This window comes from Heliangelus exortis, chromosome 12 (assembly GCF_036169615.1).
Source record: "Heliangelus exortis chromosome 12, bHelExo1.hap1, whole genome shotgun sequence".
Classification (NCBI taxonomy): Eukaryota; Metazoa; Chordata; class Aves; order Apodiformes; family Trochilidae; genus Heliangelus; species Heliangelus exortis.
In genome coordinates this window covers 4763551-4777323 of record NC_092433.1, presented here as the reverse complement: position 1 = coordinate 4777323, position 13773 = coordinate 4763551, and the positions used below count along the sequence as shown (strand labels likewise).

The following is a 13773-nucleotide window of genomic DNA, read 5'->3' as shown; positions in this document are numbered from 1 at the left end:
CCATTTGAGGATTCCATACTGAAACACAAGCTCATTTCTCAAAACAAAGAAACCACCCATATTCTGTCACACAGCCTGTTCTATAAAAACGTATAAAATTCCTAATGTGTTTGAAGATCTGTTTCATAAGTCCTTTGACAGTTACACTTCCTCATTGTGAAGCTCCTAAATTCTCCTAATTACAAATTTAAGCCCTACTTCCAGCTAATTAGTAAGACACTTCATCTTGCAGCTCTTTTGGCCACAATCCTGCCAACAAACAAAGGCAATTTAAGTAACCACTTCTCTGCAAAACTAAGAGACTTTACTGGGCAATCAGCATTAGTTTAGAAAAGCCAAGCTCTGTGATACTAAGTAATTCTGGAAATAGTTATGTACCGATTTAAAGAAAAACAAGACCAATAAAACAAGCTTAATAAATACATTTTGAGATATAAGTTCTAGAAAGGTGAAAAGCCACTTCTATCTGACAAACGGCACATAGATTCACACTTGCAAGACACTGTTTCCTAATTACTATTCACCTGCTACACGACCTTTGCTGAACCAGGTCGCTCCTCCTCCCCAGCCTGCTTGTTGCTCTTCATCAAGCTTATAATTTGCAGCTGAGAAAGTGCAAGAAAATTCAGACTTAAGAGACTGGAAAATTCCCCAGAGCTCCTACCCTGGCTTTGCTCAAGGCAGGTGCAACCGGGCTGTCTCGTAATTCGTCCTGTAACAAGAAATTCCCCCCTCACTATAGCACAGACTAAGTGACTTTGCCTCTACTTTATTTTATTAGAACGACATCCTAGGACAGTTAAACATATAGCCCCACAAAACAAAAAACAACAGGTGTATGCGCTCCCTCCACAACTAGCCTACAGCTTCAGAGGGATTTAAGTGATAAACTCATAAGATCGGGAACTGTTCAAGGCAGTTCCCAGTACATCCTTCGAGGGCTTTGGGAACAAAAGGCATAGTGGCTGTGATAGTACGGACGAATTAGAAAAAGAAAAAAATAAATCAACTTCAATTTTTACCCTTCCTTCTACAAAAACAACCAACGCACGCGCGCACACACACAAAAGGAAGGAGGGAAAAAAAAAAAAAAAAAAAAAAAAAAAAAAAAAAAAAAAAAAAAAAAAAAAAAAGCCGTTTAAAAGTTAACGGAACTTCCCAATTTTCACTTGTCCCACCTCAAAGAATTCAGGCTTTATAACTCCCAGGGGGTGCAGGCATAACTAAAAGCCATACATGGGCTTTATCCGTATTCAAGCTAAGGCTGAGAAGAAGCCTGGCTCCACCGCCCCTCACGAGAGCCCGGGCCCTCCCTATGGCCGCCTAGACATGCGGCTCCTCCTCTGCCCACCGAGCTCCATCCCCCGGCTTCACAGCGCACCGAAATCTAGCGAAACGAGGCCCTGACGACTTTCAGCTCCCCCCGGCACCGAACCCTATGCTGATCGAGGAGCTGGTACAGGCCCCTCAGCCTCACCTCAGCGCGGCCTCACGCGTCGCCTGCCAGAGCCCGCAGATGAAGGGACACCACGCGTTGTCTGCCTGTTCCCAGCACCCATCCTAGGCAGTCGTAGCCCTTGGGTGCCGCTCAGGCCAGCCCCAAGGCAGGTGCTGACTGCATGGAAAGGCAGAGCCTCCCCCGCCGTGGCCCTCAGCACAGCCCAACCGCAGGTGTGAGAATCTGCCCCTTCACAAGATGGCGGCCGCAGACAGCCGTGAGGAAGCGCACGAGGACGCTTTTTTTCCCTTAACAAAAATGGCGGCGAAGGGAGGCGGGGAGACTCTCCGCGCACCGGCGTTCAGCTGCATCCCCCAATCAGCGGCCGCCAACTCTCCCGTGGATGCCGCAGAGCGGCCAATGAGAGGAGGCAGCGTGGAAGCCGGGCGGGGAGCGGGCCAATGGGGCGGCCAGTGGCGGTGGAGCCGGAGCGGGGGTGGCGGTGCCGGTACCGGTGCGGCGGGCGCAAAGCGAAGCGGGATGCGGGCGGCCCACGGGCTCTGGGCGGCGCTGGCCCTGCTCCTGCTGCCGGCCGGCAGCCGGGCCCTACGCGACGGGGAGTGCGAGGGTGAGTGGGGCCGGGCCGGAGGGTGGGGGGGCGAGCCCGGCTCGGCTGGTGGCCCCCGGGCCCGGCGAGGTGGGACTGCTCTTGCCGCCGTCGCCTCCCGAAGCACGGTCCGCCCGCTGGTGTTAGAGGCCGGGACGCCGTGCAGCCTCGGGACTGGGCTCCTGTGGCCCCCCACCCTGCCGACCTAGGGCTGTGACAGCCCTGCGCCGTCGGGGCTGGGGCCGGGCCGCCGGGCGCGGCTGCCTCCATGGCCGGAAAAGTCTCCTAAGTTAGCCCAAGTGCCGCCGGACCGGGGCCGGGATCGCTGCTGGGAGGTGGCCGGTCCCGGGGCGGGAAGCAGACGGCGGCTGAGCGGTTCGGGGAGTTGGTGGGCCGGGAGGGGCGGGGCTGTCGGCCGTGCCCCTCTCCCCTGCGCTGGGGCCCGTCAGGCCCGTGGGAGGGCCGGGAACTCCCTCCCTCCCTCCCTCCTGGGGGTGCTGCTGGAGAAGTTGCCGGTCTCCTCTTAGCTGCGTTCGCTGTAGCGCAGAACTCCCGCGGGAGAGGAGGCAAATAGCTCCGGGAGACAGACAGCTCCGGGAGACTGGCTCGTCTCCTCTTGGGCCGGGGAGATCAGCTTCTCGTCTTTCACGCGTGCCGGCCGGGGCGGGGGAATGGTCTCCCGGTCCCCTTCCCTGGGTGACGGTGACCAGAGCATCGAGGAAGGGAACCCGAGGGAAGCGAGGTTCTCGCCTGGGCTCCTTCCGTACTCATCGCAGTGTTACGTTGGCCTCAGCTTTGCCCACTGACTGCCAGGGCACTGGGTGTCCTCTCAAACACCAGGAGCAGTGTTCAGCTGATATAAACCGAACCGGGTGCTTCACATACCACCGAAGTACAGAAGTCTCGGGGGTGGAAGATGTTGAGCTGCACAATAAATTAAACAGTTTTTGCACGATGAGATGGAACAGATTCCCCAGATGAAATAGGAAGAAGTTGAGGAGGAGCAAAAGTAACTGGTTGGGAGATGCTCACCCCTTGCTCCTTTATGTAGGGAGAGAAACAGTGAGGAGGGGGAGGGAATGTAGTAAATAAAAACCTTCAGCTGCTGTCCCAGTGCTAGGTTGGAAACTTGTTTCTGCTGTACTCTACTGATTGGTACCACTGCCTGCAGCATCCTTATTCTTTCCAAAGGTTTTCACTTCCAAACAGCAGACATGTCCACAGTGGACATCAGTGTCTGTCTGTGGCTGGGGACAAACTGACATGAGGTGAATTATGGTGTTGTATGCATACCAAAAAATGTTTTCGTAAGTGGCCCAGCTTATACTTCCAGTTTTAATATACAGAGAGCAAGTTTCTACTTGGTTTTGTGACGGTCATAACTTGATTTCCTGTATTTGCCCTGTTTCTTGTCCCATGGCTTGTGTTCAGGTTGCATGCAAGTTGCTAATGACTGTAGTTAGATGCTGATCCCTTCCTGTTGGGGTAAACAAATCGCATAAAAGACATAACTTGTACCTGTCCCCAAGAGGTACACCAGTGCCTGGCACTTGTCTCGCATTGTGAAAATCCACACGTCCTGAAGCAGCAATTGGTGGGGCCACAGAGCTCTTGGTCCAGGTGATGCTGATGTTCACAGATCAGCTGTGTGAGCAGCAGAATGAGTGAAATCTGACACTCAGTCACAGTGTCTCTCAGTCACCAGATCCTGCATGCTGTGGTGACTGTGGCTCCTCCCCAGGCACACGCGGGTGTGCTGGGATTAGTCTGGAGTGTATGTGGAGTGCCTGCTGCCCAAGGGAAAGTGTCATGACTCAGTTGTACCTGCCCTCCCCACAGGCAGGAACTGGGATCTGTCCACTCAACTGCTGATGCACTGGTGGGAGTTCATTATCTTTAAGACTCTTACCTCTTTCAGTCTGAAACTGATTCAAGAGCTTGTGGGAATGAAGAGAGGAGAAAAACGCCAAGTAGACATAACATGTGATCACATCATTTCTTTTTCTCTTGGAAAAAAATAACTTTTCTATGAACTGAACCAACTTGATAATCAGTGGTACCACATTACTAAAAGCAGCATATATGAAGTCTGTAATGGGATTATGTAGAGAGAGATGGTTTTCAGTCAGAGCTGGTTTTGAAGTCTGTGGTCTGATAAGTTGCTTCCCAAAGCAGCAAGAATAAGACAGAAAATTAAGCTTACATTTTTTCATGGGCATTTTTTTTCCTGTATCCTTCAGCTGAATCTTGTTGCTCACCCAGTATAAAGAAGCCACTGGATATTTCTGTGGATCTGGTTTCTCACATTGTCAAAACCCCATCAAACATGCCAGGGCATAGTGCTCTGAAAGACCCACTGAAATAAGCTGCTGACCACTAATGCAGGCTCTAGAAGTTCTGTTCTCCAGATGCCTTATTGTGTTTCCCTACAAGTGCCCTCTAAGAGCTGCCACGAGATAACTGCAGTGGCAGATAACTCCATCCATCTTCCCTTCTAGTATGTGTTACGTTCCTGGGACGGTTCTATCAGAGTCTAAAAGACAACGATGTTGAGTTCACACCTGCCAGTATTGAAAAGGAGCTCTTGAAATCCTGCAAAGAAGCAAAAGGGAAAGAGAACCGCCTGGTAAGTAGTAGTAGTAGTCAATGATACTTGCCTCTTGAGGGAGTAAGTTGTAGAGTACTTGGCAAATGAGGGGGAAACTAGTGCTTCTGAGTGTGAAGAATATGGCTTTCCAGGGGCTGTTCATCCGAGCTCTGGCTACAAGTGGTCCTGTATTTTTTTATGAGAGGACTGAGGAGTTTGTTCTCTTCCCCTTAAAAAAAAAAAAAAAGTCTGTCAACAGACATCTTACTGGCAGGCCTTGTTTCTCCCTGTTACTGAAGCACTGGGGGATTACAAAGCTTTTATTTTCTGTAGTACTTCCTTGTCCCTTAAATTGTAAAAATACTTACATTTTTTAGCCTTTTAGTTGAAAACTGGATAAAGGGAAACGAAATTGCCCTAACTAAAACCAGAAGGCAATGACCAAATGAAGTGACCTAAGGAAAAGGCCCTGAATTTCTCTGAGATAATTGAAGAGAGCCACCATCAGAAATGCAGAGGGGGAATGCTTCAGAAAGTCTTTCTCCTTGAATGAAGATTACTTTATTCTTAATGCAGTTAAAAAGTTGAGAAACAAGGCAAGCAGCCTCAATGGCTTTAAAAGCCACATGATGGGAAATGTCTGCTCAGTACCCTGAGCTCAGAGTTTGGCTTCCTTTTGCCTGTATGTAGTGGTCACTTGGGAAAGGTTCTGCAACAGTAAACATCTAGCTGCAAACCAATCAAAGCGAGAAGATGGATAGAAAACTTTCCTTTAAGAAACATTTTTCCATGCATCCCTACCTCATTCTTTTCTTCCCACTAGTGCTATTATGTTGGGGCCACAAGTGATGCAGCCACCAAAATCATTAATGAGGTATCAAAGCCCATGAGTCATCACATCCCCGTGGAAAAGATCTGTGAGAAACTAAAGAAGAAAGACAGTCAGATCTGTGAACTAAAATACGGTGAGTTGCCACCATAAGGGGGAATGCCTGTGCTTTTCTGGGGTAGGGATCATTTAGCATGCTAAAACTACTCAGTCCTAACTTTTGTAGCAAGATGGCTTGAGCAATTAGGTTGCACAACCTGGGTTGCTCTTCATGAACATCCTAGAGAAGAGTTACAGAGATGATCAGGTAAGATGGTTGGCTACTAACCCTTCTGCAGAAGCCACTGATCTGCCTTGAAATAAGTAACTCCCAGGCATATCAACACTACTGCTCTCAAATCACTATTTGGAACGCTGTATTCAGAAAAGCATGCAGTAAGGCTTGTCCTGGGGAGCACCAGGTGTGTCCTCCAGCCTGGGATGATTCCTCTTGCATGCAGGGTTCAAGCCCTGAAGTCCTACCTGCTCTGTTTTTGCCACTAGCAGGTTGATAAGCTTGTCTTTCTCACCTCCTCTGGTGTCTGCTTAAAGCACTCAGCACTGTTTCTTACCACCTTCCTTGACCTCTGGCATTCCTAGATGACATACTCTTCCTGCAAAGACTAGTCTGAAGAACAGTCTTGGAAATAACCTCCTTCTGACTGCTTTCCTATATGTCTGCCCCTACATTCCCTGGAGACACCCCTTGGATTTTGTGTCTTTATAGTTCTCATTGTCCTGTTGCCTTTTAATAAGCTTTGTGTTGTTGTTGCTTATCTTTCTGCTGAAATCAATCTGCTACCTTGTGTTTATCCAGTGGAAGAGAGAACTGAACTATTCCTGCTCATATAATAAAGGGTTTCAGGGCTATTGTGGAACCTCAACGTCTAAGCTGCAACCAAACTTTCTGGCTACTAGTAATGACTTTCAGTGTTAAAACCCAACCTCCTGTCAAAACCATAACTTAGACGTTCCTTCCACCCCCCGCGAGCCTGGCACCTCTCTCCCTCTTGCATTTTGGCTTCCTCGCCTCCCGTACCGGGCTCTGCAGCCGCAGCCGTCGGACCCCTCACCGCCGGGCTCCTCTCCTCGCCATCCTCGGCACACACAACCGCGGCACCCCCCGGAGCAGGGGGGCGAAGGGCGGCGGTAACGACCGGTTCCCCCCGCGGTTCCCGCTGAGCGCGGCTCTGCTCTCCCCGCAGACAAGCAGATCGACCTGAGCACCGCCGACCTGCGCAAGCTGCGCGTCAAGGAGCTGCGGCGGATCCTCGACGACTGGGGCGAGGCGTGCAAGGGCTGCGCAGAGAAGTCCGACTTCATCCGCAGGATCCACGAACTGATGCCCAAGTACGCGCCGCGGGCCGCCGGCGCCCGCGCAGACCTCTGAGGGGAGGGGAGGGGACGGGACGGGACGGGCGCTGCTGAGGGGACTGCGGCTGCAGCGGGATCGGCGCTGGAGCGGCCGCGGCGCGCGCCCCCGGCGGCGGTCGCTGAGGCGGCGCGCGCTGTACACGACGTTTATTAAAGTTCAACGGTCTGTACCGGGCGGACGCGTGCCGTGTGACGTCATTGCGGGGAGCACCACCCCAACAACCCCCCCAATCCCGCACCCACTCCCGGACTCCTCGCGCGGCCGCTGGCATCAGAACCGCGCGTGGACGCGGCCACCCGCACCACCCCCCCACACACACCCGCAGACCCCAGCAGGGGCGGGGTTTGTGTCCGGCGCCTTCGTGATTGGCCACTCGCCGTCACGCGCGGCCGGCAGTCCCGGAGGCGGGAGGTGCCCTTGCGTCACGTCGCTGTGTGGCGACATCGCGCCCCTGACGCCGCCATGCGGCGGGACGCGGGGCGATGACGTAGAGCCCGCGCGGCGCGGCGGCCGGAGCCGCCTTCGTTCCCTTTTGTCCAAGATGGCGGCGGCCGCCGGAGGCGTCTCCTGAGCCGCGGGCCCCGGCGCCATGAAGCGGGGCAGCGAACGGGACTCCAGCCCACCGGGGGCTGGGGGAGGCCGCGCCGCCGCCGCCAAGCGGCCCCGCGAACGCGAACGCGAGAGCAGCAGCAGACGAGGCCCGCACCGGAGCTCGGGCGCCTCCCGCAGCAGCAGGGATAAGTCCACGCCCGGCGGCGGCGGCGGCGGCGGCAGCGGCGGAGGCGGCGGCACCGCCACCAGCGGCGGCAGCGGCGGAGGCGGCTCCAGCTCCCGCAGCCATCGCGGCGATGAGCGCGCCGGCGGCGCCGGCGGCGGCGGCGGCGACTCCAACCACCGCCCGGCGGGGAGCGGCTCGGCCTCGGGCGCCCGCGGCGGCAGCCAGGCCGCCCCCTCTTCCTCCTCCTCCTCCTCGTCCCGGGCGCTCGGCGTGCCCAAGGCCAAGGCCCTGCCCGGCGCCGTGGTGGCCCCCTCGCTGCTGCTGGCCGGGCCGCCGCCGGGCGCAGCGCCCTCGCTGCTGCTGGCGCCGCTGGGGGGCTCGGCGGGCCTGGCCGGGGAGCCGCCCGGCTCCTGTGAGTACAAGACGCTGCTGGTGAGCGGGCTGAGCGCGGCCCTGCCCGACCAGCTGCTGGAGGACGGCCTGTTCCGCCTCTTCCAGCGCTTCGCGGGGGGGGGCGCCGGGGACATCAGTGTCAAGCTCTCCCACACGCCCGAGCTCGGCCGCGTCGCCTACGTCAATTTCCGACACCCCGGGGACGCCCGCGACGCCCGCCGGCACGCCCGGGCCCGGCAGATGCTCCTCTACGATCGGCCCCTCAAAGTGGAGCCGGTTTATCTGCGCGGGGGCCGGAGGAGCCGCACGCCGCCCCCCGCGCCCTCTCCGGAGCCCCTGGGCTACCTGCCGCCCATCCACAGCACCTACCAGTACAAGCAGCGGTCGCTCTCGCCCGTCACCAGCCCCTTGCTGCGGGAGCCGCGGGCCAGGCACGCTCACGCTGCCGCTGCCGCCTTCGCTCTGGAAGCGGCTGCCATCGGGCTCTCCCGGGAGCGGGAGAGGGCTCTGGATTACTACGGGCTCTACGATGAGCGCGGCCGCCCTTACAGTTACCCCATTGTGGCTGAGGAAGAGCTGATGCCGGAGGATGATCAGAGAGCAACCCGCAACCTCTTCATTGGCAACCTGGACCACAATGTCTCGGAGGTGGAGCTGAGGCGTGCCTTTGAGAAGTACGGCATCATCGAAGAAGTGGTGATCAAGCGCCCTGCCCGGGGCCAAGGCGGCGCTTACGCTTTCCTCAAGTTCCAAAACTTGGACATGGCGCATCGGGCCAAGGTCGCCATGTCGGGCCGCGTTGTCGGCAGGAACCCTATCAAAATTGGCTATGGGAAAGCCAACCCTACTACCAGGCTGTGGGTGGGTGGTCTTGGTCCAAGCACGTCCTTGGCTGCCCTGGCGAGGGAGTTTGACCGCTTTGGCAGCATCAGGACTATTGACTACGTGAAGGGAGACAGCTTCGCTTACATCCAGTACGAGAGCTTGGACGCTGCCCAGGCCGCCTGCGCGCAGATGAGGGGCTTTCCTCTGGGTGGACCGGAGAGGAGACTCCGAGTGGATTTTGCCAAAGCAGAAGAGACAAGATACCCGCAGCAGTACCAGCCTGCACCGCTCCCCGTGCACTACGAACTGCTCGCTGATGGGTACAGCAGACACAGAAGCCTAGAGCAAGACTTGAGGGTGCGAGATAGGACTCCTCCACATCTCCTGTACTCGGACAGAGACAGGAGCTTTGCAGAGGCAGAATGGGCCAGCCCTGCCAAAAACGCTGAACGCAGAAACAACTTGGAAAGCTACGGCCGGTCGGTGCGCAGCCGCAGCGGAGAGCGCTGGGCCGGCGACAGCGATCGCGGCGTGCCCAAACCGTGGGAAGAGAGGCGGAAACGCCGGAGTCTTTCCAGTGACCGCGGGAGGACTACTCACTCGCCTTACGAGGACAGAAGCAGGACAAAGGCCAGTGGGCCAGCTTCAGACCGCAGCCCGGACAGGGCTCGCAAGGAGAATCACACTACAGAATCCGGAGCTGAGAAAGAGCCGAGTAACTCCCTGCAGAACAATCGTCACGCGGCTGAGGAGAAACCCCATCGTGAGGCACCCGATGCTCCCCAGCCTAAAAAAAGGGACAGCGAACGCAATCATCGAACTGGTGAATCGGAATCAAAAACTCACGAGGAGCCAAAATCTGAGACCAAAAAGCTAAAGAATTTATCGGAATATGCTCAGACACTGCAGCTTGCTTGGAACGGGCTTCTTGTGCTAAAAAACAGCTGCTTTCCCACCTCTATGCACATCCTGGAGGGAGACCTCGGTGTCATCAACGGACTCCTTAAAGACCATTCATCCGGCGGGAAGTTAACGCAGCTCAAAATCGCTCAGAGACTTCGGCTCGACCAGCCCAAGCTGGATGAAGTCACTCGCCGCATCAAACAAGGCAGCCCCAATGGCTACGCTGTGCTCCTGGCCACCCAATCCACCCTGGCAGGGGCAGGGGCTGAGGGGACCTTCCCTGTTGTAGAGCCTGGCTTGCAGCGACGGCTTCTCAGGAATCTGGTCTCCTACTTGAAACAGAAGCAGGCTGCTGGGGTTATCAGCCTGCCCGTGGGAGGGGCGAAGGGCAGAGACAGCACGGGCATGCTTTATGCATTCCCTCCTTGTGAATTCTCTCAGCAGTACCTCCAGTCAGCACTAAGGACATTGGGAAAGTTAGAAGAAGAACATATGGTGATAGTTATAGTCAAAGACACTGCCTAGCCCACACTGTCTTTTCAAATTCCATGTTTTCTTTGTGTGTCACACAACCCAGTTGTTTTTAAGGCTGATCATTTTGGTGGAGGCTCAAAACACCTCAGCCAAAGTGCTGAGATTTTTAGTTTCTAATTTTAATACCATTTAAATAGAGCCCATTTTATTCGTTTTTAATATGTGACACTGTCCGCTGTTGTTCTGTATTTTTATTTTTTAACTGTATGAAAAGTTGTCAGTAAAGCCTTGTTCACTGATGGATTTCTAAACTTGTGCAGTATCCTAGTTTTTATGGCCCAGGAAGGGCTGGTTCCCTGTGCTGTCAGGAGCTGGAAGGTGATGGTCCCAACCCATTTCAGTTTCTCAGACCCCAGTCTCCTGCTCCTCCTCTATCTCTTTATATGTGTCCTGCAAGGTGGGAGGGGGAAGGGGAGTTCTTTGTGCTGTATGAGAGACTGAAAGGTTGGCTCTGTAGCTTTTTTTTTTTATTTGTCCTCTTGCATTTTATTTCATAAATCTGAGTCTGCATGCATTCCTATTGATTCTCTTCTCTGAGGATAGAAGCTTTCCAGCAAGCCAGCTGCCAAGGAAGTAAATCTTAATCAAGAATGAAAGTGGTTTTTTTATACACAACAACAACAAAAAAAAAATCGCAGTTAATACTTGGCAAAAAGTTTGCTACTGAGGGGTCAACTCTATTCAGTTCTATGAGGTTTGAGAGCACCCAATACATGGCTCAGTCAGATAGAAGTTCTTGGGTAAATGAGGCTTGACATTCCTGGAATTTATGAAAGGAGGAGAAAAAAAAAAGTCATCAATGGGAAACCCTCTTGGGCCTGTGTTAGATGTAGACAAACAGATAAAGGGCATAAAGGGTTTTGGTGAACTGTAAGTGCCCGTTAGTGTAGTCAGTCATGTTGCACTATCTGAAATCTTTTCTTGAAAGACATGGCAAATTTTTTTTTGCTAAAGTTGAAACTTGTTTCCAGGCTTAGGGAAAAAAAAAAAAAAAAAAGAGATAAACATGTCTGACTGTCTGAAAATGTGTTATGTTACCACAAGCAACCTGTCTGTGTAGGAAATTCTTGAGATCAAAATTTGAAATCTTGGATGGGATGGTGCTGTCACCTTTTCTGTAGTATGAGACAGTTCAGGAGAGAAGCCAGGACATCTGCACCTCTGGTGGCTCAGTAACATAAGGATGCAGAAACTGGTTCAAATTTGAGTTAAAATACACACTGTTCAGTTTGGGGATATTTTTATTTTTTAAAATGATGCCTGTAGGTTTTAGGCTTACAGAAAATTTTGGGGGGTTAAAAACATTGTATTTCTTTTAATTTGCAGGGTGCTTTGTTTGTATTGTCTTGGTGGTAAGCAAGTGAATTAAATCCTGGGAGACCCAGAGTCTTTCTTGCACCAGTCTCTGTGGCCAGGCAGACTCACTTGCTGACAGCTGCCAAAGGCCCTTTTTAAAACGCTGCTCTCAGGTATGATTGGTATCAAAACCTACATAGCAGGAAGCATAACTCAGTCTAATGATGCTTTTTTTTTTTAATTTTTAACCCTGCATTTTCACAGTAGGGACATCATCAGCGGATGATGCATGAGCGGTTGCTTAATATAATAATGTATTGATACCAACAAGTATGAGTTGCATTGTTGTTTGGGTTTGGATTTGGTTTCTGTTTGGCTTTTTTTTTTTTTTTTAACATTTAAAACTGTGATTATATTAAAAGTAAATCTCATGAGTTAGTGTGATCATGAGAGGGTTAGTATTTCATTTAATGATGCATCTTCTGTATCCCAGAAAATGTAATTCTGTCCTTAAGGGTCCGAGTACAGCTACAAGGCCACGGAGGGTTTTGTCCATGGTGTGTGGCAGGGTTCAGTGAGAGGTGAGCTGGCTGGGCTGCTGGGAGCTGCAGGGCTCCAGGAAAGCTGCTCTGGGAGCTGAGGAGCAATTCTGTTGCTCTCAGCAGCCAAGCTGTTCCTCCAGGCTCACTGCCCTGGGCAGCACAGAGCTACCTTTCACCAGACCATGGCTGCATGGTGTAGGGTAGCAGGACTGCCCCTGGTGTTACATGGTTACAGGGACACCGACTTTCGACCTTGTGACCGAGTCCCCGATGCTGTTGTAATGTAGACAGTGCCAAATGTCAACAATTGTAACCGTTAAGTGTTATCTGAAACCGAGTGCTATTAAATACCCCTTATGGCCAGAGTCATAGAGTGATTAGAGCTTTTTGTCGGAGTATCCCACATTCTGGAACTGTCGGCTCAGCCAGAGGCAGAGTGCATGCTGGTGCAGGGACGAGCCTGGCTGGCTTCTTGCTGGCAGGGGCTGTCACTTGTGCTGCTGTGAGTGGCCTCGTGTGTGTGCACTCGTTCATACGTGTTATGGTGTGCAAATGTGTGGAAGCAGAAGGGAAAGAATCACTACATGATAAAAGCTGGAACTGCCCAATTGCAAGGCCAGGGACTCACTAGAAATCCCCCATCTCCCACTTCCCTTTTGAGACAAGTTAATCGTAATGCAGGTGTTTTGGGTTTTTTTAGAAAACAAGTTTTCCTGCTCTGGGTGGGATAAGATTTTAATGATGGGATTTCTGTTCCCAGGAAGGTGGCTGGCACTTGTGAGCGAGTATGCACGAGCAGGGGACCAACTAATCTCCCTCTTGCAAATGAACAGGTGTAAAGGAGAAGTTAAAAGAGCTTAAGGAAAAAACATAAGAAAGCAGCAGCACCAGCTCTCTAACCTGATGACCTGAGCCTTTCCAGCTCCCCAGGATCCAAGTGAGCCCTCAGTTCACCAGTCTGTGCAGTGCCCAAAGGCTCCGGGCCTGTAGTCCTGCCCCCCATCCCCTCACATGCATCCAGGCTGCTTCCTAGAGAAACAGGCTTGAAAAAGAGTAGATTAGTAGATTGTTACAGTTGCACTACACCTGTATCTTAAAGCTTGCCAGACTTGGCCCTTAAATTAGGCTAGGATGCAGATCTGGGGAGAAGGTAAGTGGAGGGGGTGAGAGGAACACAGAGTCTTACCCGGGAGGTCAAGACAAAGTTGTGTTGGAAGATGGGGACAACAGTGCTGAGGGAAGGAGTGGGGTGTGTGCCCCTCAGCCCGGTAAGGCAATCACAGCAGGGAAACTCTCTGTCTCTTTGCGGGTGATCTGCAGCTTTAAGCGGGACCAGAATGTGAGAGGGTGGTGGTGGTCTGAGAGCATTAGTGTTCAGGGTGAGTTGCTCCTGAGTTGCAGTGTGGTAGGAAACAGCATCCTGCCTGCAAAGGCTCTCCTCCATCCCAGAGAGAGGTAGGTGTCTTAGCCAGCTGGCAGGACATTTAAATGCTCCTTATATCCCCTAATCCAAGGTCTGTCATGTCTGCATAGCAGCAATATTGTATGGCATCCTATCAGCAACGTGCTGTGTGTATTCAGGAAGATTATATTACTTTTTCCAAACACGATGCTTTTAAATAGATTAAATCAAGATGCCAGGAGAAGAGGTGCTTTTCCAAACACTGGTATTTCCCCTCAACCTTGC

General features: G+C 52.8%; 2 protein-coding genes across 2 annotated transcripts; both read left to right on the top strand.

Annotated features, from left to right (window-relative positions):
• Window positions 1-1717: 1717 nt before the first annotated feature.
• On the top strand, window positions 1718-7049 carry MANF (mesencephalic astrocyte derived neurotrophic factor). The gene is made up of 4 exons (XM_071755623.1): window positions 1718-2066; window positions 4544-4671; window positions 5456-5597; window positions 6706-7049. Exons 1-4 carry the CDS (start codon window positions 1757-1759, stop codon window positions 6888-6890), a joined length of 765 nt encoding a protein of 254 aa, XP_071611724.1. The 5' UTR covers window positions 1718-1756; the 3' UTR covers window positions 6891-7049.
• A 276-nt stretch (window positions 7050-7325) lies between these two features.
• Window positions 7326-10499, top strand: RBM15B (RNA binding motif protein 15B). The gene has a single exon (XM_071755622.1). It carries the CDS (start codon window positions 7465-7467, stop codon window positions 10237-10239), a length of 2775 nt encoding a protein of 924 aa, XP_071611723.1. The 5' UTR covers window positions 7326-7464; the 3' UTR covers window positions 10240-10499.
• The last annotated feature ends 3274 nt before the right edge of the window (window positions 10500-13773 follow it).